The sequence below is a fragment of the Sparus aurata genome, chromosome 6, assembly GCF_900880675.1.
Source record: "Sparus aurata chromosome 6, fSpaAur1.1, whole genome shotgun sequence".
In the NCBI taxonomy this organism is placed as follows: Eukaryota; Metazoa; Chordata; class Actinopteri; order Spariformes; family Sparidae; genus Sparus; species Sparus aurata.
In genome coordinates this window covers 36,565,524-36,589,473 of record NC_044192.1, presented here as the reverse complement: position 1 = coordinate 36,589,473, position 23,950 = coordinate 36,565,524, and the positions used below count along the sequence as shown (strand labels likewise).

Below are 23,950 nucleotides of genomic sequence, written 5' to 3'. Positions count from 1 at the left end.
TTTAGGCACAAGGAGTGAAATTGGTGAGGTTTGGGTGAAAATATCAGTTGAAGCCAGTCAGACGCAGAGTAAGTCATGTTTTAGCAAGGAAAGCAGTGGGATCCACAATAGTGCATCTGGCACATTGGGTAAGGGATTCTTCACATCTTCCAAATGTTGGATTGTCTAAATCACTGTTAATGAGAGGGTGACAGCTGCTAGCTTGTTTAGCTCTGCACTGCTAGCAACAAGGTTAGTGTTAGAGTCGCATGTTATCTTTAGCGCATAGGTTGCTAGCTCAGATGTTGTTTTTTGTAAACAGGAACACACAAATGGATGCGGGGATGACATTTGTTTGTAGGCTAACCCTGAAGTTAGCATAGCCCTGGTTCCCTCTGTCTGATTTTTGAACGGTAATTTGGATTATTGCTGAAAATATTTGGTGTCAAACAACAATACTATGATTCATGATACTTTGAACAAGTTTTGTACATCAAGATAAACTTCAGAGATAAACACCACCTTTGACGACATCACGACTTAACCCTTTATCGGGCACTTATTGAAATACCTGGAAATTCAAAATTTCAACCCTAGAGTGTCACTACAGGACACTAAAAGACTTTTTTTTACTTTTGCGCCCTTTTTTACAAAATATTACAATTTTATGTTGAAAACCAAGATCAATTAAAGCTGCAAGCAGCGATGAACGGGCCCTCGCAGTCCAGGCGCGTCGGGGCGTGCTGCCGTCGATGCATGCTGCCGTCGGGGCTTGCTGCCTTCGGGGCATGCTCAAGCAACACCTTCCGCTGAGGAAGTCGTTGCTTCATAATTCGATGGACTGCTATTGCCGGTTTGAAATGATGTACGCTGAAGTCAGAAAAACTGTGTGAACTGCTGCATGATTCCCCGGACAAAGACTGAGTCGATGCTCCGCCTCTGGAGCTGGCTGAAGAGAATGTGCACACTAGGCATGATGCAATGAAATAGTTTCAGGAACATCAGGAACATGTCCATGTATATGTTGTCTATGTGAAGTAAAAGATGTGGGATCCAAATCAAGCTGAAGAGAACTTTTTCTACAGTTCTTCCAGCTGCTCTCCACTGTAGCTATGATGTCACGCATTCTATTTCAAGCAACACCAGTGTTGGGAATAACGGCGTTAGAATAAACGGCATTACTCACAGCGTAACTTTTTTTCAGCGACAGGTAATCTAACCAATATTACTATTTCCATCGTTACAATGCCGTCACCGTTACGGACTATTAAATGTGGCGCGTGACAAAATGAAGCTGATCACTGAAGCTGTTGTCATCCATCTCTGCTCTCAGCCACCGGAGCTGCAGAGCTGTATTTTTTTTCCTCCGGTGAGGGAGGAGGGAGACAACCGCATAAGTGGTGATGATTGGCTCCCTAACGTTGAGTGAGAGTTCTTAAGCCAATCAGTGGCAATGTTCGGTTTACACACAAGCCACACACGCACACAGCAGCCTCACACACTCAAACTAGCAGAGGGGAACTGCGGCAATGGCGAGTCCGGAGGGAAAGTAAATGTTTGCAAAGTGGAAGTACAGACACTGCTTTAATCTCCTTTGTCCACGTCCGTTGTAAGCAACTCTGATCTAATGAGGCCTCTCTCAATGGCACACGCTTTTACAAAACTAACACTGGACAAAACTCTTTTGCTGACGCTGTTGATGATGATAGCAGGCCATTTTCTAAATACATATGTAGATGCCAAGTAGCTAAAATGACTGCCAAGCTCAAAAGGCGGAAGAAATAAAAGTAGCGCAATAGTTAATTTCCTGGTAACTAATTACTTTTATAGTGGACTAATTCTGTTACTAACTCAGTTACTTTTTGGGAGAAGTAACTAGTAACTATAACTAATTACTTTTTAAAAGTAACATGCCCAACACTGCGCAATACACACCCATTATAAAATGAGAAGACGGCCTAAAAATCCTTAAAACTAAAACTGTGATGATTTGAAAACCGTAAAAGATTTTCAAAAACTGATTACATGCCCAATAGTTTGAGGTCTTCTGACTCTTTAAAAGTTGGAATGGAGTGTCTAGCTCAAAGTATGAGGGACAAGAAAAGGATGAAGGTCAATGAGTTTTGAAGAGGACTTGAAGATCCCATTGACACTGATTAGACTGCGACCAGAGCGCCATCTATTGGCCGATTTGCACCAAATTTTACACAAAGCCTCATCATGCCATACCACACAATGAAGAGTATTTATGTGATAATCAGACAGTATTTTGTAAAGATATGCAAGATTGTCTGTTTTCAACACAATATGCAGGAATTTGTCATTTTATATTTCGGGCAGTTTATGGACTATCAAAATTCTTTTGATAACTTCTTGTCAGGAGGGTCTACAGATGCTACATGCAAAGTTTGGTGCAAATTGGTCAAATTCTCTAGGAGGAGTTCGAAAAAGTAGGTTTTTCATTTGTCGCGATTTTGCGAATGGAAAGTTACTGCAAAAGTGGGCGTGGCCTACACCAAACAATTCAGCTGAATTCAGGAAATACATAGATATGAAGATTAATAATGTGCAAACATATTAAGTGGGAGTTATGAGTGAAAAAGGCTTTTGCGTTGAAAATAGCGCCACCTGCTGGTCATTTTTGGTGTGTGAGTCACAGGGGCCATTCTATAGCACCTCTATGAATTTCATTTCCATAAGTGTTATGGGGTGGGCACAGGGTCAATTATGCAATTAAAGTGACGCCAGAGCGCCACCTAGTGGTGGATCGGTAAACCCTTTGTCAGATGTCCTCAGGAGGGCACTGACAATAAATGTACCAAGTTTCGTCTTATTCCGATGCACCGTTGTGGAGATATAAAATACATAAATTTAAAGAGCGCCACCTTGTGGTCATCGCCTAAAATTTTGCAGAGGGCCTCAGGGGCTCATGGGGAAGTAGTATCCTGAGTTTCATGTCATTTGATCTGACTACTGTGGAAATATCCAACACTTCCTGTTTTGAGCCAAATCTGCAGGAATTTGTTATTTAATAACTTCATAATTATTTATTTTAATTAGAATCCTTTAATAACTTTTTGTCAGGAGGGTCCACAGATGCTGTGTGCCAAGTTTCGTGCAAATCGGTGAAATCGCCTGGGAGGAATTCGAAAAAGTAGGTTTTCGACATTTTGCGACGTAGCGAATAAAAACGGTAGGCGGAAATGGGCGTGGCCTATACCACGAGATTCAGCACAATCCACTGAACGCGTCGATGTAAGGTTTTTGAATGTGCGAGAAAGTATATGGGAGTTATTAGCCAAAACGCGCTTTCCTTAATAACAGCGCCACCTAGTGGTGGAAATTCAGGATGACAATAGATTATAAAATTTTTCGCCAGGTGTGACTTATATTCCAAGTCTGGTGAGTTTTGGTGTATGTTCAGGCAGTGAAAAATGCGATCATTTTGTGAGAAGAAAAATAATAAAAAACATTTCAATTACAATAGGGTCCTTGCAGGTTCCCTGCTCGGGCCCTAATTAAAACTGCAAGCAGTGATGAACGGGCCCTCGCAGTCCGCGCGCGCGCGTCGGGGCGTGCTGCCGTCCAAACGCGCCGCGGCTTAAGCCCCATTGCTCGGTCGTTGTTCACTGAGGCAGCAACCGCATGCGTTTGGGACGATGCACGCCGGGGGTGAATATCAGCCTCTTCTCCCAACGTGTGTTTGTAACGCGGTGGGTTGCCCCTGCCAGTATTAAGCATTTTCAGGTGAAGTCAGAACAACTTCGTGCAATCCACAGAAATCCAAATGGACTACAGGTGAATGATTTCTAAAACATTTAATAATCGGGTACGTTTTGACAATCGATTCTGCACCGTTACGTTGTGTGAAGTGTTACGGCCTTCTCTTTGCCTTTGTCTGGAATTCAGGCATGGACACCTGTGTTTTTGCAGGGAACAGATTGGAAGTGGGACAGAGAGGGGGGGGTTGTGGCTTGCAGTAAACTTCCTCCGCCCTAAATTCGAACCCAGGTCCACTGCATATGTGGCATGCACTCCAACCACTCGACCACCGGCGCAGATAAGACACTGCCTTCTGTTGTCACCGTGAAGGCAGGAAGGCAGCGCATCATAGGGGAGGATGGAAGTGGAATGCCACAGATTTAGATAGGTAGTGGAGTGCAGCCAGATGTGATTCTTCCTTTTGGAAAGGGACAGCGGTCAAGTGACCAGGTTTGACCAGCGTCCTGCAGTAGCGGTGTTTAACCAAAGAACTCACTCAGTTGTTTCATATCGCAGTGGAATCCACTTCGTTCATCGCGGAAGAGTTGGGCAGAATCACAACTGCACACATCTTGTTGTGTGCCACACTGACAGGGCAGACACAACACGCAAATGGCATTCTTAGCAAATTGGCTTACTTGAAAATTGTGTGCTGTGGCTCACTACCACTCACTTATCCATTATGTGGCTCAACCCATTACCCTTCAAATATGCCCTGTTGTAACGTGCAATTCAGACAAAACTACCTGCAAATGCCATGTACATCTGACTATGGCTTTGTCCGAATTCAGGGGCACCATCCTTCATCGTGCGTATATGAAGTGCAATTACGTCACTAAGCCGCGCGAAGCCTGTCCAAATTCAAAGTGTGCTCCAAATGCTCCCCACAAATGCCTCCTTCTTTTGCCTGTTCCTGGAGGACACACCACTACTATCCTTCGCGGCTACCAAGATTCATTACGCGCCTAAAGAGAATGAATAAATAAATAATGGCAACCTCAAGTGGCGCAGATCTCTCATTTAAATGTAAGTATTGGGTCTATACTCAGTTTTTAGTCATTTGAGCGTCAAACGCCAGATATGTTAAACTTCAAGGGACCTTAAAACCTCAAAATATCAGTTAAAATACGTTGCTAATGCTCAGCTTAATGCCTTTTACTTTCAACCATTAGATGTTCAGAGGTTGACTCATATCTTATATCGTATTGTGACTGTGGAGATGTTATAGACTCATTTTACGTCTTATACATAAATGGACCAAGATTAACAGATTTAGATCAGGCTGTGATCCGTGAAAAGTCTAGTTAAACGTTGGAATAAAGAGCTATGTTTATGGTTATTATCCTTATGATGATTATATTATTTTGCTGTATTAGAACTCTTTTGTCTGTTTCACATTTCATTGTGTTTTAGGGAGTAAACAGAGAAGCTTCGTCACTGTCCGAGGTCAGAACAACATTTGTTCACAGGGCGAAAAATTCCGCCAACTGGATGAGAGTGAGGCTATAATATATAATAATGAGAGGATGTGCTGTGGTATCCACTGGATGACGTGCTAGAGCTCATCCCACCTCCTCAGCCTGTGACAGGACGTGATGCACGCCACATGCAAATTCAGAAAGAGATTTGGGATCGACTGTCAGACTAAAAAGGACGCAAAGATTAAGGATCAACAGCAAAGACAATCTTAACTGATACTACTAAAACAGAAAAAAACTACAGGACTGCTGTCTGTTAAGTGTGTATGGAATGAAATTATTATAAAACATTATGAAATAGTTCTTGTCAATGATTTTAATGTTCAATTGAATGTTTTATGATTCAGTGATTTCATATGAAATACCCAATGACATGTTTGTTTCTTTTTTTTGTTACAATGAAGTCAGTTTAAATGTGATAAAATAGTTTTAACGTCAGTGATTTTCATGGTAAATTAAATGTTTTATGATTCAATGATTTCAATGTTAGATATGAAATACTAAATTACAGGTTTGTCTCATCTTGTTTGTTGCAATGAATTAATTAGAGTCAATATAATTTTGATAAAATGTTGACATTTATTTTGCTGGTAAATTAATCCAAATAGTATTGAAAAGTTGATTGAAACGTCAACCCTGTTATTCTATTCAACCCTGTTACAGTGAGTTCAACCCTGTTACAGTGAGTTCAACCCTGTTATGTGACAGATTTTCATACATTTTTGGATATTAAAAAGAAATATTTGAGAAATCTTTGTTGAACTATGTGTAAACTGTAGAGGACAACAAGAAAATATATAAAGATCTAATCTTAATGTCATTGCATATTTTCATAATATATGGAGGCCGTATTTACATGAAGGTATCATCCTACTTGAAATTCAAATTAGTATTACTAAGAATAAAATGAAATGTACTTACTATATATTTTTAAAACAAGGGACAGATGATTACCAAGGATCTCCAAGAATTAGTTTGAATATGTTTTGAAATTGTATTCACACAGAGATCACATTGTCTGTTACGGGGTTGAATTAAAAATGGCTAACATGACAAAGAAATTCCTGGTAATGTTTGGCATTCCACGTCTAAGGTGGGAAACAGTATTTTACCAGAGGTTCTTATCAGATGCAATGTTCCGAAGTACAATAATTTATGGTCTTTTTTCAAAACTCAGAGAACCCAAAAGGCACCCGTTACAGAGAATCACCCATATATTATTAGCATTGGAATACGCAGTACAATGTCCAACATAACATTAGCATAGGCAAAGCATGCTAAGCAGCATGATGGCTTGACATACTGACTGTTAACCACAGCTGTGTTTTGTGTTATTTAAAGATCCCATATCATAAAAAACACGTTTTCTCTGCTCTCAACATATATAAGCTGGTCCTCCCTGAGCCTGCCAACTCCCAGAATAAGGAAAACCACTGATTCCTGCAGCCCACAAACTGGTAACAAGGCGCTCCTACAGGCTGTTCAGATTCTGCTCCTTTCGTTATGTAACGAAAGGAGTCATTATCATAGGCCGACCTCCTTTGCGCGGTGATAGATGTCAGAGAGGGGCGCGTTCATCCCCGCGGTGAAGTTCGGTGTGTCCAGCAGAGAGACAGCAGTGTTTCACAATGTTGTCGCTCAGAGCTAGACACGCAATTGCTCTGTTGTTGGTCTTGATAATCAACATAAGTGCCTATATTCTGTCCCAGCTACAGAACAACAGAAGAGACCGTGGTTGTGTTTCCTTTTTAATGACAACGTGCCGGCTGCGGTTCGTGTTAGCTTGTATGTGTGTGCTAACCTCTTTACATCGGACTGCTTCAGTAACGAGTGTCAGTACAACGCTGTCTTTGCCTCGGCACTGATCCTCGTAAAACGATCAGTCTCAACCATACCGGACGCAGCAACTGCACCCGAGCCACCTTTAATTGTCGCCGCGATTTGATTACAGTTGCCGACGAGTATGGTGAAGTCAGCTGGAAATTGGCTAACTAGTTAGCTCCACTTCGGTCCGCTGTGCAATGGCGTTTGAAGCGAGTGTGATGTTAATGATATTACAATGGACCTTGGTTGTCACAGTAGAAAGTCTGGAAACATGTGCAGACTGGAGACAGAAACTATGCGAACAGTGTCCAAGAGTTTGGAGACTGTGTTTGAGACAAACACAGCTTTCGCTAGCTGTTAGCCATTAGCGACACTATAGTAACTGTATCAACACATACACACAAACTTACATTATTTAGCCACACTAACCATTCTGAAATGTCCTGCTGCAGCCGCAGAGTCTGTACTTCTTCAGAAGCCTCTCCTTCTGGGTCCGATTCTGGGTCAAACTGGTTCGGTTGAGCGAAAAAATCTCCGCGAGCCATAGTGTTACATCCACCGTAAACATTAGCGCATGCCGTTAGTATAACGGGCTTCCTCAGAGTGACAGCATCCAAAGCTCCCCAAGTACGCGTTGACAGACGGAGCTCATTAGCATTTAAAGGTGCAGGCACAGAAACAGAGTGCTCTGATTACAGCTCAGCAGAGCGACTTTTTGACAGCTGGAATGCAGGACCACGGATGTGTTTGGGGTAATACATATCGAATACAGAGTTGTTGGACCTCTGACAGCTGTGTGACATTGATGAAATCAGTATAATATGGGACTTTTAACCAAAGAAATCACTCAGTTGTTTAAAATGGCAGGGGAAGCCACTGTGTTCATCGTGGAAAAGTTGGTCAATATCACTACTACACACATCTTGTTTTGTGCCACACTGACAGGGCAGACACAACACACAAATGGCATTCTTAGCAAATTGGCTTGATTGAAAATTGTGTGCTGTGGCTTACTACCACTGACTTATCCATTATGTGGCTCTAAACATTACCCTTCAATTATTCCATGTTGTAATGTGCAATTTAGACAAAACTACCTGCAAATGCCATGTACATCTGACTTTGTTTGTGATCAATGCAGATAAATGAGTGTCAAATGATGCTTCACTTGCCTCCTTTCAAAAATGTATTTATGGCTGTCTATGAATGTCATGCTTTTGATCTAAGTTCTCCTTTGTTTGCTAGTTTTTATTCCATAAAGTGCATGCAGCCACATTTTGAAGTTTCAATAAAATCTGATAAATTTGAGGCTGACTTCCTGCCATGGAATGAAATTATCTAGAGGTTATCCAGAGGTTGCGAAGCACAAAGGACGTCTGTGACTTGAAAGACAACACTGCCATCTAGTGGCGACTTGTGTCACTCACAGCTTGTAGGAGCCCTAATGGAATGAGATTAAAACTAATTTATGTTTCCAGTGGTTAGGGCTATGTATATGACAGAGTATTGATGCACAGATCTATTCATGGGGACTCCATCTCGATTCCCTCTAGATTTGGCCTAGATAGGAAATAGTATGAAGGAGTTATCAGGACTTGATGCTTCATGATGAAGGATTGTTATGGCGGGCTCCACAACTGTCAGCAGGAATGACGTAGGATAAAGATTTCCATAACTTTTCATCTTCAAGGTCAGAGGATGCTACTGAGTGACTTTGAAGTCTGTGGTGTTACATCTGTAGGAGGAGATCATTTAAGTACGAAGATTGGCATAATTCAACATGGCGGCCAAAAGCAAAATGGCAGACTAAGTATTGATGCTGAGATTTGTTCGGGGAGACAGCCTCTACAGTTACAAGCAGTTTGGTGTGGATAGGACATTGTATGTTGAAGTTATAAAGCCTCAATGCTTGACGGCGTGAGGACAAAATGGTTTCCACTGCACCGCCAACCTAACCTTGGCGCAGCTGAAAGATTTTAATAACTTTTGTTCTTCGAGGCATGAAGAAAATTACTGAGTTAATTTGAAGACTGTGGTGTTTAAGCTCTAGGACAAGATAATTTTCAAAGTAGGCATGATTTGGACAAAAACGCCGCCACACATCTAAATGGTTGCCTTCCTGTTGGACTGACACTAGGGGTCCAAATGGGTTTTTTGTGCGTCCGGTCATGAGGAATCTGCGTACCAATTTTCGTCCTTCTATGTTACAAGTAGGAGGCAGGGCATCACAATAGGGGGCGCTACAGAGCCCACGCGTCACGGCCACACCCCATGACTACACAGATCTCATTAGGGCGACTCCCTCTGCATTCCTGAGAGATTTGGCCGAGATAAGACATTGTATGAAGAAGTTATGAGGACACAATGCTTTACGGCGAAGGATTCCAATTGCCCGCTCCACTGTGGCCAGCAGGTATGACGTAGGATAAAGATTTTAATAACTTTTCATCTTCAAGGTCAGAGGATGCTACTGAGTGACTTTGAAGTCAGTGGTGTTACATCTGTAGGAGGAGATAATTTAAGTACGAAGATTGGCAATATTTCAACATGGCGGCCAAAAGCAAAATGGCAGACTAAGTATTGATGCTGAGATTTGTTCGGGGAGACAGCCTCTACAGTTACAAGCAGTTTGGTGTGCATAGGAAATTGTATGTTGAAGTTATAAAGCCTTGATGCTTGATGGCGTGAGGAAAAAATTGTTTCCACCGCACCGCCCACTAAAGTTTGGCGCAGCTGAATGATTTCAATAACTTTTGTTCTTCAAGGCATGAAGAAAATTACTGAGTTAATTTGAAGACTGTGGTGTTTAAGCTCTAGGACAAGATAATTTTCAAAGTAGGCATGAATTGGATAAAAATCGCCGCCACACATCTAAATGGCTGCCTTCCTGTTGGACTGACACTAGTGGTCCAAATGGGTTGTTTGTGCGTCTGGTCATGAGGAATCTGCGTATTGAATTTCGTTCTTCTACGCACTTGTGGGAGGCGGGGATGAACATTAGGGGGCGCTACAGAGCCCGCAGGTCACGACCTCGCCCAACGACATTAAATTATCGAATTTTTCGCCAGATGTGATGTATGTTCCAAATTTGGTGAGTTTTTGGATATGTTCAGGTGTCCAAAACTGCAGTCAAAGCTCAGAAGAATAATAAGAAGAATTTTTCCAGTTTCAATAGGGACCTCACAGGTCGATGACCTGCTCGGGCCCTAATTAAAACTGCAAGCAGTGATGAACGGGCCCTCGCAGTCCACGCGTGTCGGGCTGTGGCGTTGTCGGACTGCGCGCTCACCTGTTACAAGCATGTCATGATGGGGAGAAAACAAGCAGTGAACGTCATGTCAATCGGATGATGTTTGTCTGACTTCCTGTGTCCAGTGGGTGGCGCTATGGATATGACACAGTATTGATGCACAGATCTGTTCATGGTGACTCCCTCTAGATTCCTGAGAGATTTGGCTGAGATAGGAAATTGTATGAAGAAGTTACGAGGACATGATGCTTTACGGCGAAGGATTGGAATTGACCGCTCCACTGCGGCCAGCAGGTATGACGTCGGATAAAGATTTCCATAACTTTTCATCTTCAAGGTCAGAGGATGTGCTGAGTGACTGTGAAGTCGGTGGTGTTACATCTGTAGGAGGAGATAATTTAAGTACGAAGATGGGCAATATTTTAAAATGGCAGCCAAAAGCAAAATGGCTGACTTAGTATTGATGCTGAGATTTATTTGGGGAGACAGCCTCTACACTTATGAGCAGTTTGGTGTGGATAGGAAATTGTATGTTGAAGTTATAAAGCCTTGATGCTTGACAGCGTGAGGAAAAAATGGTTTCCACCGCCCCGCCCACTAAAGTTTGACGCAGCTGAATGATTTCCATAACTTTTGTTCTTCAAGGCATGAAGAAGATAATTGAGTTAATTTGAAGACTGTGGTGTTTAAGCTCTAGGACAAGATAGTTTTCAAAGTAGGCATGAATTTGGGAAAAATGCCGCCACACATCAAAATGGCTGACTTTCTGTTGGAGTGACAGTATGGGCCCCCAGACTTTTTTGTGCGTCTGGTCATGAGGAATCTGCGTACCGAATTTCATTTGTCTACGCGCATGTGGAAGGCAGGGAAGAACATTAGGGGGCGCTACAGAGCCCGCAGGTCACGACCACGCCCAGTGACAATGCAGGATCGTAATTTTCGCCGGATGTGACGTATATTCCAAATTTGGTGAGTTTTTGGGTATGTTCAGGCATCCAAAACTGCAGTCAAACTTGGAGAAGAAAATGTCTTTCCTTCCAATTAAAATAGGGACCTCGCAGGTCTACCTGCTCAGGCCCTAATAAAAATGTTTTACCCCAGACAGGCGAAGTACCATATATGGTCTTTGTGGTACCTCGGCTGTCTAGGGTAAAACTACCATAAATAAAATTCCAGGTTGTGGGTGGTTGGGATGAAGTCTGCCACAAACCCACATGTAACCCACATGGTTACTAAACCATAAACTAAAAATTTATGTCACTTAAGTGTTTACCATGCCCCACCACAAGGTGGCGCATCAGTCCTTGACTCATTTCCATGATCAGGCAGCGCATGCTTACGCTTAGCCGAGCTGTGAATAGAGCACCCACCGACATACAAGCTGACGAGCCCTGGATCGAGTCATGTGTATTATGCTGGATAAGAGGAGCTGTTTTACCATGTGAGCCCTCTGAGAGAACTCCGATTGTTTTTTTGATTTGCCACAAAGTATTCGATTACTTGAGACAGTATGGTAAGATTGAGAGGGTAATTACAGTTACCAACAGTAAAGCTAAGTTCCAACACACAGCTATAGTGGAACACAATTCAGGTGGAGCTATTTTAAAGTTGCGTTGCCTGTTGATAGACCTACCAGTAACCCGGACATTATCCACCGCATTCAGCTCTTGTCTGAGCTGTACACGGCAGACAGAGGTTCCACCTTAACTCAAACTTACCTAAGTGAACTGAAGGATGTCGCTCAGCTAAGCGGAGCAGATTTTGAAATGGTTTTGCTAGATGAAATAGCTAGGACTCCAGAATCCACCAAACCTAAGACAACTGAATCAGGGATCGGACATGAATCTCAGCATGTTAGCCCCGCACACATAGCTGATACAACTCCTACCAACATAGGTGACAATCAGAGCCACTCCCATGAACGTGATTAACCCCCACTCGAAGTAGTTGCAGCGGTGTTATCCCCACATGAGAACTCGATCCAGTACTTACCTTCTGAGCATCTCTCCACTCCAGAGGTACAAAAAGTAGTGGTTGAGCATGTCAGCAAGAACAGTGATCTTCCTCTCCACTATCATGGCAACACCGACTCAGACCCCTCTCAGGTAGAATCCCCTGTCCCAGTTCAGAGTCTGATTACGACACGTGGTGCAGCAACATTGAGTTTTTCCTTGCAGACCCTGCCATGTCTGCCACACATGGTTGAGAGCCTTTTCCTGCCTGCTGCCACCATTATCAAACATCTTGGGCCCAACGCTTCTCCCCATCAATATCTTGCCATACTTGACTCTGCTTATGGTATCATTGATGACAGCGATAACACGAACCAAGACTCTGGAGAAAAGCCTTCTGGCTATTTGCAGTGCTTGCAGACAATCTTGAGCAAGGTCATACAAAAGAGGTGGTTTGGCTGCTAGTGATTCAGATCGTCATCTGCTTAAGCAGGTCTGTAGAGGCAGCTGGAATAATGGTCTTCTTACCAGTCTTCAGCTTGAACAGAAGAAGAATGACCTGCCTCCCTTCTCCAAGTTACTCCTTTGGGTGCGTTCTGAGGAGGACAGACAAGCTGCTAAGTCCAGCAGGATGAAGCAGCAATTTGGGGCTAACAGAACAGAAGTCCAGTCAAACACACTCTCAGTGGAAAACTATGCTACTAATGACAACACAGCAACAGCAGCCCCCTATGACCCACAAAAACTTGAAAAACAAATGGCGAAGCTACAAGCCCAAATAGCTTCTCTAAAGGCATCCCTAAACTCAAGTCAAGCATCTGCTAAGCCAGGTAAGAAACAAAAGGTTAAGCCCAAAGCTCCTGTTGAAGAAAACCCTTTCTCCAGAACCAAAACTTATCAACAAGAAGCCCCGCCCATGTTACTGCTTCAGGTGTGGCGAGGAAGGCCACATAGCGCCTTCCTGCAACAATGAGGCAAATCCTGAGTTAGCTGAGAAGAAGTGCAGAGAGCTACAGCAAAAACAAGAAGCCTTTGAACAGAAGTTAAACTGAAGGCAGTTCCTGTTGAGGGACTACCAGGAACTGGAACTGAGACTCACAGTCCCAACCCAAAACCTATGACAAAAGCATCCATTCGATCCCACAAAGTAGAGCACCAAGCTAAGCTTCCTCGAGGGCTCGTAGAACAGAAATGCATAGCAGATGTTAGTGTGTCAGGAGTTAATACTAGGTGTCTCCTTGATTCAGGGTCCCAGGTGACCACAGTAACTGCTTCTTTTTCCAAAACTCACCTGTCAGAGCATCCCATCCAGCCCTTCCATGCCCTGGATGTTGAAGGTGCTAATGGTCAAAATGTCCCCTACTTGGGCTATGTACCCATCACACTCAAGTTCCTGAAGGAATTTGTTGATGCTGAGCCGGAAATTTTGACCTCAGTGTAGTAATTGTGACTTACCTGTACTCATTGGCACAAATGCACTCGACATTTTATGTGGAAAACATTGTATTGATAAAAACCCAAATGACTTGTCCCCTGTCTATGGTTATAAACAGATTATCTGTGTACTCAGGCTTAGAAACAAGGTTAACTCTACAGGGAGAATTAGGGTTAGCAACTCTAAAAGGTAAAGTGCAGCAAGTCCTACCTGCTCATGCGAGAGTCTGTTTAGAAGGGTATGTGAAGGTTGTCACCCCCAGTGACTGTTCTATGGTCGAGCAGCCTCAATCCTCTGCCTTACCTGGTGGGCTGTTTGTGGAGTGCTGCCTCGTCACCCTGCCCAAGGATCATCCTCACAAATGACCTGTGTGGATGAAAAAGATAATGAGCTTGATGTCCCACTTCCTTAAAATTGTGTCATGGCTGAGCTTCACACACCCAAAGAGATCTATCACAACTCACCTGATTTAGACAAACCCACTGACACTGTGAGATGTTGTGCTGGCATTTCAAAACCACCCAAGGGACCAGACCAGTCAGACTTCACCATTGACTTTGGCGACTCACCCCTTTCGAAAGAGTGGAAGAGCAGAGTAACATTTAGTTTGTGTGAGTATTGTGACGTTTTTGCCTGCAGTGAGACTGATTTTGGGCATGCAACCAGAGGTTGGTCGAGTGTTTAAAGCGCATGCCATATACGTGGCCGACCCTGGTTCAATTCCGGCCGGAGGTCCTTTGCTGCATGCCACATCCCCCTCTCTCCCGTATTTCCTCTCTGTCTACTGCTTAATAAAGGTGTCTATGCCAAAAAGAAAATCTTAAAAAAAAAAAAAAAAATCTGATCGACGACACACCATTCAAGCAGAGTTCCCGACCAATCCACCCAAACGACTATGAAGCTGTGAGGAAGCACTTGCAAACACTCTTAGACGTGGGGGTGATTACGCTTCCCCAACTGCAGTAGTTCATAAAAAAAATGGAAAGGTCTGTCTTTGTATTGATTACCGCAAATTGAAGTCACTGACAATCAGAGACGCATACGCACTGCCCAATCTTGAAGAGGCCTTTTCAGTTCTTGTTGGATCCAGATGGTTTTCAGTAATGGATCTAAAATCTGGATGTTACCAAATCGAGATGGAGGAACGTGATAAGCCTAAATGGCTTTCGTGTGTCTGTTGGGATTTTATGAATTCAACTGCATGCCCTAAGGCATTACAAATGCCCCCAGTACTTTCCAGCGATTGATGGAGAGGGTCATGGGTAGCATCAACCTGCAGGATGTACTGGTGTTTTTAGATGACATCATTGTGTTTTCTAGCATGTTATAGGAGCACGAAACCTGGCTTAAACATGAAACTCTTGCCCAAAAAATGCCATATCTTTCAAAGCTTGGTGCGTTATCTAGGCCACATTGTTTGAAGCAGAGGGGTAGAGACTGACCCAGACAAGGTCAGTGCTCTCAGCATCTGGGCTTGAACTCAAACTCTTGGTGAGCTCAAGTCCTTCTTGGGCTTTGCAGGGTATTAACGCCGCTTTGTCTGAGGCTATTCAGAAATAGTCAAACCCTTGAATGATCTCACTGGTGGCTACCCACCTTATCGGAAGGGCCAAAAGACATCTAGCCCGGGAGGGTACTTCAACCCCAAAGAGCTTTTCAATGAACGGTGGATGCCTGAATGCCAAAAGGCATTTGACACGATCATTGAAAAACTCACAACTGCACCTGTCCTTGGTTTTGCTGACCCACAGCTTCCATACACGCTTCACACCGACACCAGCACCTTAGGTCTAGGGGCTGCCCTGTATCAAGAACAGGATAGCGAAATGTGAGCCATCGCTTATGCTAGCAGAGGTCTTTCATCCAGTGAAAAAGATACCCCGCCCATAAGCTTGAGTTCCTTGCTCTTAAGTGGTCGATCGTTGAAAGATTTCATGACTACCTATGTGGAAACAAATTCAATGTCATAAATGACAACAATCCCTTAACAAACGTTCTGCGGTCAGCCAAACTAGACGCTGCCAGTTATCGCTGGCTAGCTGCTCTTTAGAACTTCAACATTAAGTACATTAAGTTTGCAACCCAATGCAAACCCAGAGGGTGGAGGCTTGTCGGCCAATCCACTGGGTTCCTTGACCTCCCAGCCTCAGGATGGTACTGATGACAGCACTCCCCCTGCTGAACCTGTTGAAACACAAAGGAGCCCAAGGTCATGGTTGAGCAGCCCCCTGCTGGAGAGGACGGTACACAAATGGATATGACAAACAAACTGGATATGACAAATGAAACAGATACGGCAAATGAAAAGGAACCGCACATGACAAATGAAACTGATGAGGAGAACTCTGCAGGTGGAGAAACTGTGGAGGTTCTACAAGATGATGAGCCAAACCTCGCTCAAGCATCTGAGACATCTGACCAAGAAACTAAAAGTGAAACTGTAGCAGATAGAGACGCACATGACTCCACTAGGAGGTCAGAAAGGTCATGACAACCCCCTGACCGTTTTCACTGCATTCAGTTGGGGAAACCTTTAATGTTGTTTGCACAGAGTATTTTACAGAGCTTTAACCAAGCTCTAGACACGATTGGTAACTATGATATCCCCCATATGAACCAGAGATCAGCTCATGAAGGGAGTCATGCAGATTCAAGAGGGGAGGGTGTAACCCGCATGGTTATTAAACCAATTTATTTTTTTTAGGCATAGACACCTTCATTTGACAGTGGATAGATCGGAAAGGAGAGAGAGATGGGGGGCTGGCATGCAGTGCAGGTCCTTCGGCCAGATTCTAACCAGAGTCCACTGCATTCGTGGCATGCGCTCTAACCACACGACTACCTGCGTGCCCGCCCATTTATTTCATTTATGTGTTTAAAATGCCCTGCCACAAGGTGGCGCAATAGTCCTTGACTCATTGCCATGATCAGGTCGCTGACTAGAGCACCCACCGACATACAAGCTGATGAGCCCTGGAACGAGTCATGGGTATTATGCTGGATAAGAGGAGCCGTTTAACCATGTGAGACATCTGAGAGAACTCCGTTTTTTTGATTTGCCAGAATAGGAATTGATTCAGATTCCGAGCCTGTGGCGAGCTGGAAAGGACGAGTGACTCAGACAGAGTGGAGAGCGGTGTGCCCAGCTGTGGGACCCACTCTGAAGGACCTCAGATATCATCTCATTTCACTTATTGACACAGAGAAGAAATAACATAAAAATCTACCCGGGTAGTTGTTATTTGAACAGAACATTACACAAACCCCCCCACAGAATGGAATTGAACTGAACTTCTGATGAAGAAGAGACACTTTTTTTTAAACTTTTCCATTTTCTTAGGGGGCCAAGCCCGAGGGGCCGAGGGAATGTGTATGCAAGCATATGCATTTCCGAGGACCAGCGGTGCTAGGAACCCTATTGTAATTGTAAAGATTTTTAGGGAGCCAAGCCCGAGAGGCCGAGGGAACGCGTATGCAAGCATACTCGTTTCCTAGGACCAGCGGTGCTAGGAACCCTATTGTAATTGTAAAGATTTTTATTTTTATTTTTCTCCGGCTAAAAGTTGTGCTGCAGGCTAAACTGTGCAAGGGAGGGCGGTGCAATTTGGAGGGTTGGTCCAGACTCATGCGAAAATCTCAGACACAAAAAACTACATATATCTGCCTGCATGGGGCGCTATAACCTAGGCCAACACGTTTTTGCCTATAACTCCCAAACTGTATGTCGTACATTCAAAAACCTTGTCTTGTCCCTGAATGGAGCTGAATCACTTTGCGACTGGCCACGCCCACTTCCGGTTAGAAAGTTTTTTCGCAAAAACGCAAAAACACTCTTCAGCTGGACCTGATGTAAAGTTATCAAAAGAATTTTGCTCGGTCAAAAAATGCGCAAATTGTTAACGAACACATTTCGGTAGATAGCTATAAAAACGTAAACTGTTTGATATCTCGGTCAAACTGAAATGAGCGACTTGTCACTCATTTCAGAAAGTGACAACCAAAACTTAAATAGATTCATTACAAATAGAGTGAAATGTTTCAAGCCTTTATTCCTTTGCAATTTTGATGATTATGGCTTACAGATAATGAAAACCCCAAATTTAGTGTCTCTGAAAATTAGAATATTACATAAGGTCAATTAAAAAAGGATATTTTAAACAGAAATGTCAGACTTCTGAAAAGTATGTTTTTTTCTTTGCATAATCACTGCATCAATGCTCAGGTGTAATGGAAGCCAAGGTTGCTTTGATAGCGGCCTTTGATAGCGGCCTTCACGTCATCGCGTTGTTGGTACTGGTGTCTCTCATCTTCCTCTTGACAATACCCCATAGATTCTCTATGAGGTTCAGGTCAGACAGCTTTTGGTACATTTGGCAGTGTGGGCAGGTCCTGCTGGAAAATGAAATCAGCATCTGCATAAGCTTGTCAGCAGAAGGAAGCATGAAGTGCTCTAAAATGTTCTGGTAGATGGCTGCGTTGACTGTGGACTTCAGAAAACACAGTGGACCAACACTGGACTGTGGAGTTGAATCTGTAGGGGGAGTTCGTTAAAGTACGAGGCATGGAAATGGATAAAAATAGGGGTGAAATGGGAACTTTGAATAAAAATGGCTGTCTTCCTGTTGGAGTGACGGTTTGGTACCCCAATGTTTTTTGTGTGTCTGGTCATACATGTAGGAGGCAGGGCTTGGATTTTTAATATTCCAGGGGGCGCTATAGAGTCCCCTGGTAACACCTTTCGAGAGCTATTGGCAGGAGGGCATTGGCAATAACTGTAGTAGTTTCATGTTAATCCTACTGATAAGGAGATAAAAAATACTTCAATTTAAAGGGCACCACCTAGTTGTAATCGGCCACAATTTTGCATAGAGCCTTAGGGGCACATGGGGAAGTAGTAACCTGAGTTTCATGTCATTCGGACACACCGATGTGGAGATATGCAACACTTCCTGTTTGGAGGGAAATCTGCAGGAAGTTTATATTTGACAACTTGAGTATTATTTGAAATATCACAATTATTTTAATATTCTTTTTGTCAGGAGGGTCCACTGATGCTGTGTGCAAAGTTTGGTGCAAATCGGTAAAATTGCCTGGGAGGAGTTTCAAAAAGTAGGTTTGGGACATTTCGCGAATGAGGGAAAAAATGCGGAGAAGGAAATGGGTGTAGCCTATATCGCAAGATTCAACACAATTCAAGGAATGCGTGGATATAAGTTTTTTGAATGTGCGATAAAGTATATGGGAGTTACAGAGACAATAGTTTCTAAAATGTTTCGGCAGGTGTGACGTATATTCAAGTTTGGTGAGTTTTGGGGTATATTCATGCAGTGAAAAATAGAGACCTCGCAGGTCGAGGCCCTAAATACATACATGGCTTTGGTGCCTACCTGTATACTGAACATATAAGAAGTAGTTAACATTTATAATCAAAAAACGTTGTTTTTGGTTCCTATCTGTTTTCCAAATATATATGTACGTGCGAATGTGTAAACGAGAGGCTTTAAGTTATAGCACTTTGAAGAAGGGCGCTTTATGAAGTTCACTCGATTGACTCATATTAGTTCACGGGGCAGAGCTGCCCCCTCCAATATGGTGGCGACATTGGCGGTCCAGTGGTCAATGAGGCGTCTATGTACATCAGAGGAGGCTCGTCCATAGAGGCAGAGGAGGTTGGTCCTCCTCTATTTTTGAGAGGCAAGAGGAAGATCAATTTTGTTTTTAAGAAAGAGTAACTGGTTGAAATAAATCATTACCAAATCTCAGTATCATTTATAAAATATTATATATATTATATCATAAAAAAAAGTTTCTTCTTTTGAAGAAAATCCACTTAGAACGGTTCAACAGCGGTAGCTGCAGACGGAGGAGACAGAGCAGTCTGTGAGAGGAGCAAGGAGCAGGAAGGTGGGGGCTAGAGGAGGACGGAGGGCTTCTGTCCTCCCTGGGAGGGATCTCCTTCCATTCACTCAATGCATTTAAGATTTTTTTCATGCTGATCTATGATCTATGATGATCTCCCAAATTTCATTCTCACATTTATACAACCGTAAACAAAAAATACTGTTATGTATTTTACAGCTTTCACTGCCAGCCATCCTCGGACAAGAAATATGGAGTTTTCAGCGATATTGGAATCGGTTTCAAAGGAAATATAAGCAAATTTCTGAAAGAAAAAAAAACAGTTCGGAGAAATCAGAGAGAAGCAGTCAGAAAGATAATTCATAGTTTTCTTTTCGTTCGTCCTGCTGGAGGACATAACGTTAGCGGCATGACCGGGCGATTGTGATGAGTGATGAGTGTGATGTAATGTGCTGTCGTGAAACATGTACATTGACTGCTGTGGTAGCACAGTGAGTAGAGCAGTTGCCTGCCACACAGGTGACTGGGGATTAAGTCCCGGAAGGGGTAAACATTGGTATTTCTTTTTATCTTGTATATTAGCCATTTAATAAAATGTTTTTTAAAGAAGTCTTGTAAGTCAAGTCATTTATTGCTTAATTTTCATTGAATATAAGAAAGTAGGGATAAGTAGTTGACTTGTATAAAATAACATGACACCGTGGACTGGTTTTCCTCCTGTCCTCCCCATTTTTTTCAGTCACCAGCCTCCACTGATGTACATACAGTATATCTATGTCTATGGGGAAAAATAATACCGGTGTCCCGGTGAAAGAGCAAAGTTAGAAATGTTCATTGGAAGCTGCTGATTGGTCCGATGGCATGATGTCACTATTTGTGATGTTGCCCTAATCTTCGCTGAATGACTGAGAGAAGTCACATGGTTCTCCGACCACACCAGGCCGCTTAACAACGCCATTTTGGATGTCCGCGGAAGTGACCAGCATCTAACTAAGCACATTTCTACATGTTTTCTATAAACTGATTGGCTAATACCAACCTTCTCCTCAAACTTTCAACCCTACCTCATGTTTTCCTCAGAAGTTGAAGTTGTAATGGGAATAGCTCCTTTATCAAAAGTTTGTGGTGACAACTCTTTAATTAACAAGTTTATCTTCTGAAGAAGATACTGAAATGTGGTTGAGATCTTGTGAAAATGCTACACATTAAGTAAAGGTTTCTTACAATAATTTCATGCTCAAATTTTAAATGAATTATTTCAAGAATGTCACATTTTATTACTTTATCAAGGCATTTTATAAACAAACCTGATGCATAATTTCTTGAAATTCCCAGAATATTGTCTATATACTTTTATTAATTATACAACCAGTTTTGTTAAAAAAAACTTGTATGTGTGCTTCTGGAAAACACTCTTGGTGTAACAGCCTGATGATTAGATGATTTCACTGCATGGTTGAAAATGGTTGAAGTCATAAACCTCCGCAACATGTTGTATGAATAGATCAGCACAAACACATTCCCTTCAAGTTTTCAGAGCTGGCAATTTTATGGAAAAATTAAAAAACAGCCTCATCCCTCTCTCCCCGATGGAGGATTTCTTTTTATTCCTAACTTGGGAATTTATCAAAATGAACATGGCATGCTAAAATGCTGAATATACAGTAAAAACCTTTAACAAGTTTAATGATATTTCCCCATTTGTGTTTGAACAGGAACTCCCCCTAATGTGAGGTTCATTGACTGTGAACCGCTGTGTCCTCTGTTGAATGAAGAGTGTACACTCCAACTGTGCATCCAAGACTTCTGTCCTGAGGAGGTGTCAGTGTCTTGGACTAAAGATGGCGAGACGGTTTGCTCTGGTGTCTTCAACACTCCACCGAGCTTGAACATCAACGGCCTCTACTCCATGTTTAGTTTTCTCAAACTCACTCCCAATGAGGACGACCAGGCCTCAAAGGTCACATGCCGAGTGGTGCACAGCGCTCAGAGGGAGCCTGAGGAAAGGCTCTTCATACTGCCCAACCTGCACCTGAAAGATACCTGTTGACATCCTCAATATATGATGATGGGCTTTTTAAAAAATTACATCTGGTCCAGTCATTACTGATCTGATGGACATGATGAAGTGACTCTTTGTCAACACTTGAGCAGTTCCCATTATGAAAACTGTTGCTATGTTTGGTCTGTTTCTTAGCTTGCTTATTTATTTTTTTATCAGATATTTAAATTATACTTAATTTTATATTGTGAAACAACACAAAAAGATAATGCAATTCAAGATCACATATTGAGGTAAAATACTGAAGAACAGACAGCAAACAGAACAAAATAAAACAAATGTGGGAACATACAAGTCTGCCAAGATGTCAGGGCTCTCATCTCCTCATTGTCATCAGTGATCAGACGGTCAAGATACTGGTTGTGTCATCAGCAACCTGATGGTGATGTTGGAGATGTGGGAGAGTGGTGGACAACTGAAAGTTACCCCCAATGCATATTATGGGAAGCGCCAAGATTTAGTGCAAAAACAAATTTGCAATAGTTTATACACAACATTTTAAAAAAGCTGGGAGAATAAAATGTAAAAATTGTGTTATGTAAACAACATGATACTTACAACAACACAAAAGGCTTCATGCTTTTTTTCTTCCTTCACAATTTGGTGGCCTGCTATTGCCAGTATGAAATAATGTATGCTGAAGCAAAGTCCTTCTAGGCAACAATACAATAGTAGAACGTCTCTGGCTGAAGTCAGAAAAACTGTGTGAACTGCTGCATAATTCCCCGGACAAAGACTGAGTCGATGGTCCTCTTCTGGAGCTGGCTGAAGAGAGAATGTCCACATGAGGCATGATGCAATGAAATAGTTTCAGGAAGAAGGTGAAAGTATCATCCTCCAGCAGGGACGTGCACATGATTATAGAGGCTCAAAGTCAGAAAAGGGCAGTATGTGCGCATGATATGCACGCGCAAAAAATATTTCAGGCCTTAAGATTAATAAACAAAGTACTTATAGAAAGCTAACTTCTTAGCTGTGTATCCTGTGTAGCTGTGAGTGATATGCAACTGCCATTTCATTTGTGTCAACAAATTATTGTCAACATGAGTTTATTCACATTATCATAATACTGAGGTTTGGAAAACATGCAATTCAGCTGCAATTCTTAAAAAGCAATGCAACACTGGTTTATTATTAGGCTATTTATTGGAGGGCAAGTGCAAACTAGAAATACAGGCTACACATCTAAAAATGTGACAAAACCAAGAAATGACTACTGTGACTGTTAGTAGGAACAACAATGTTTACAACAGCAAAGTCACAATAAACTCAATATCTGGAAGAAGTTTAAGATATGTGGCAAGATAAACAGCCGACACAGACAGCTGTCATTTTATTAGGAGTCGACGATCACGCCGGCGTGATCAAATCACGTGACTCATTTAAGATGACGTAACAGCGAGACGGAGTCTCAGTGAGTCTTGGTTCCGACGTATTAGAGATGGGATTTATGGCTATTTGAGGGGAGCCAGATCTTGGAAAACCATTACTTTCAAAGAGCCGTTCAAAAAACTGGCTCATTTGACTGATTTTTACATTTATTAAAGGAGTCATCACCCGGAAATCGCAATTTCTCTTGTTAAAACATGCATATTGGTGTTGGACCTCAGTTGAAACTTGCCTGAAAAGCTGGAGTTTGAAAGTGGCTCAGTTTTTTCGCTTTGGCTCTTTGTCCGAATAGGAATAGCGCACAAGGGTGCACATTTCTAAAGCACGAGATTTTGACTCTGCTCCTGTGGTGACGTTACCACAGGAGGCTACTTGCATAACTAACTGCTAACTCCTAACTGTTGATAAAATAGCAATTATCATAGTGAGGTGCTTGTATCTAATTACAGGCAAGGTGAGTAGACACTCACTCGAAATGAAAAAGTAAGAAGGAACAAAACAAGAATTTACCATTCAGAGACATCCTGCTGTAAACGTGTCTCTTCCACCGTCTCTGCCTCTTCACTCTCCCATTCGGGTTCCGACTCCAGCTCATACATAAATGCCTGAATTCCGTAAGGTTCGTCATTTAGCGTGTGAGCCATGACAGGGGGCTGTTTATGTTTTGGAGTCTGTGTGCATGCAGGCTAGCCCCCCATTCCAGCTCTGTCCTTCCTGCAGCCAATCAACGTGCGCCTCATTACTAATACAATGCACATCCGGACCAGTCAAAACCTCGCACATAATCTCGTGTGAGAAAGTCGCGGTATGAAAAAGTGTCAGAACAAGCTCTATGTTTGATTTTTGTAAAAAAAAAAAATTCTTATAAGTTTTAAGAATTGATCCAAAGCGATTCAAGGGCGACTGGATACGTAAAAAACCAGGTGATGATTCCTTTTAGTTTTAAGAAGCCAGCCTAGT

The 23,950-nt window shown here is 42.6% G+C and overlaps 1 gene segment (V, D, J or C); it reads left to right on the top strand.

The window, feature by feature from the left end:
- Window positions 1-22,170, top strand: part of LOC115583512 (Ig epsilon chain C region-like) — a 49,829-nt gene extending 27,659 nt beyond the window's left edge. The window contains 1 exon segment of the C gene segment in view: window positions 21,255-22,170. Coding sequence covers window positions 21,255-21,589 — 335 coding nt within the window.
- The last annotated feature ends 1,780 nt before the right edge of the window (window positions 22,171-23,950 follow it).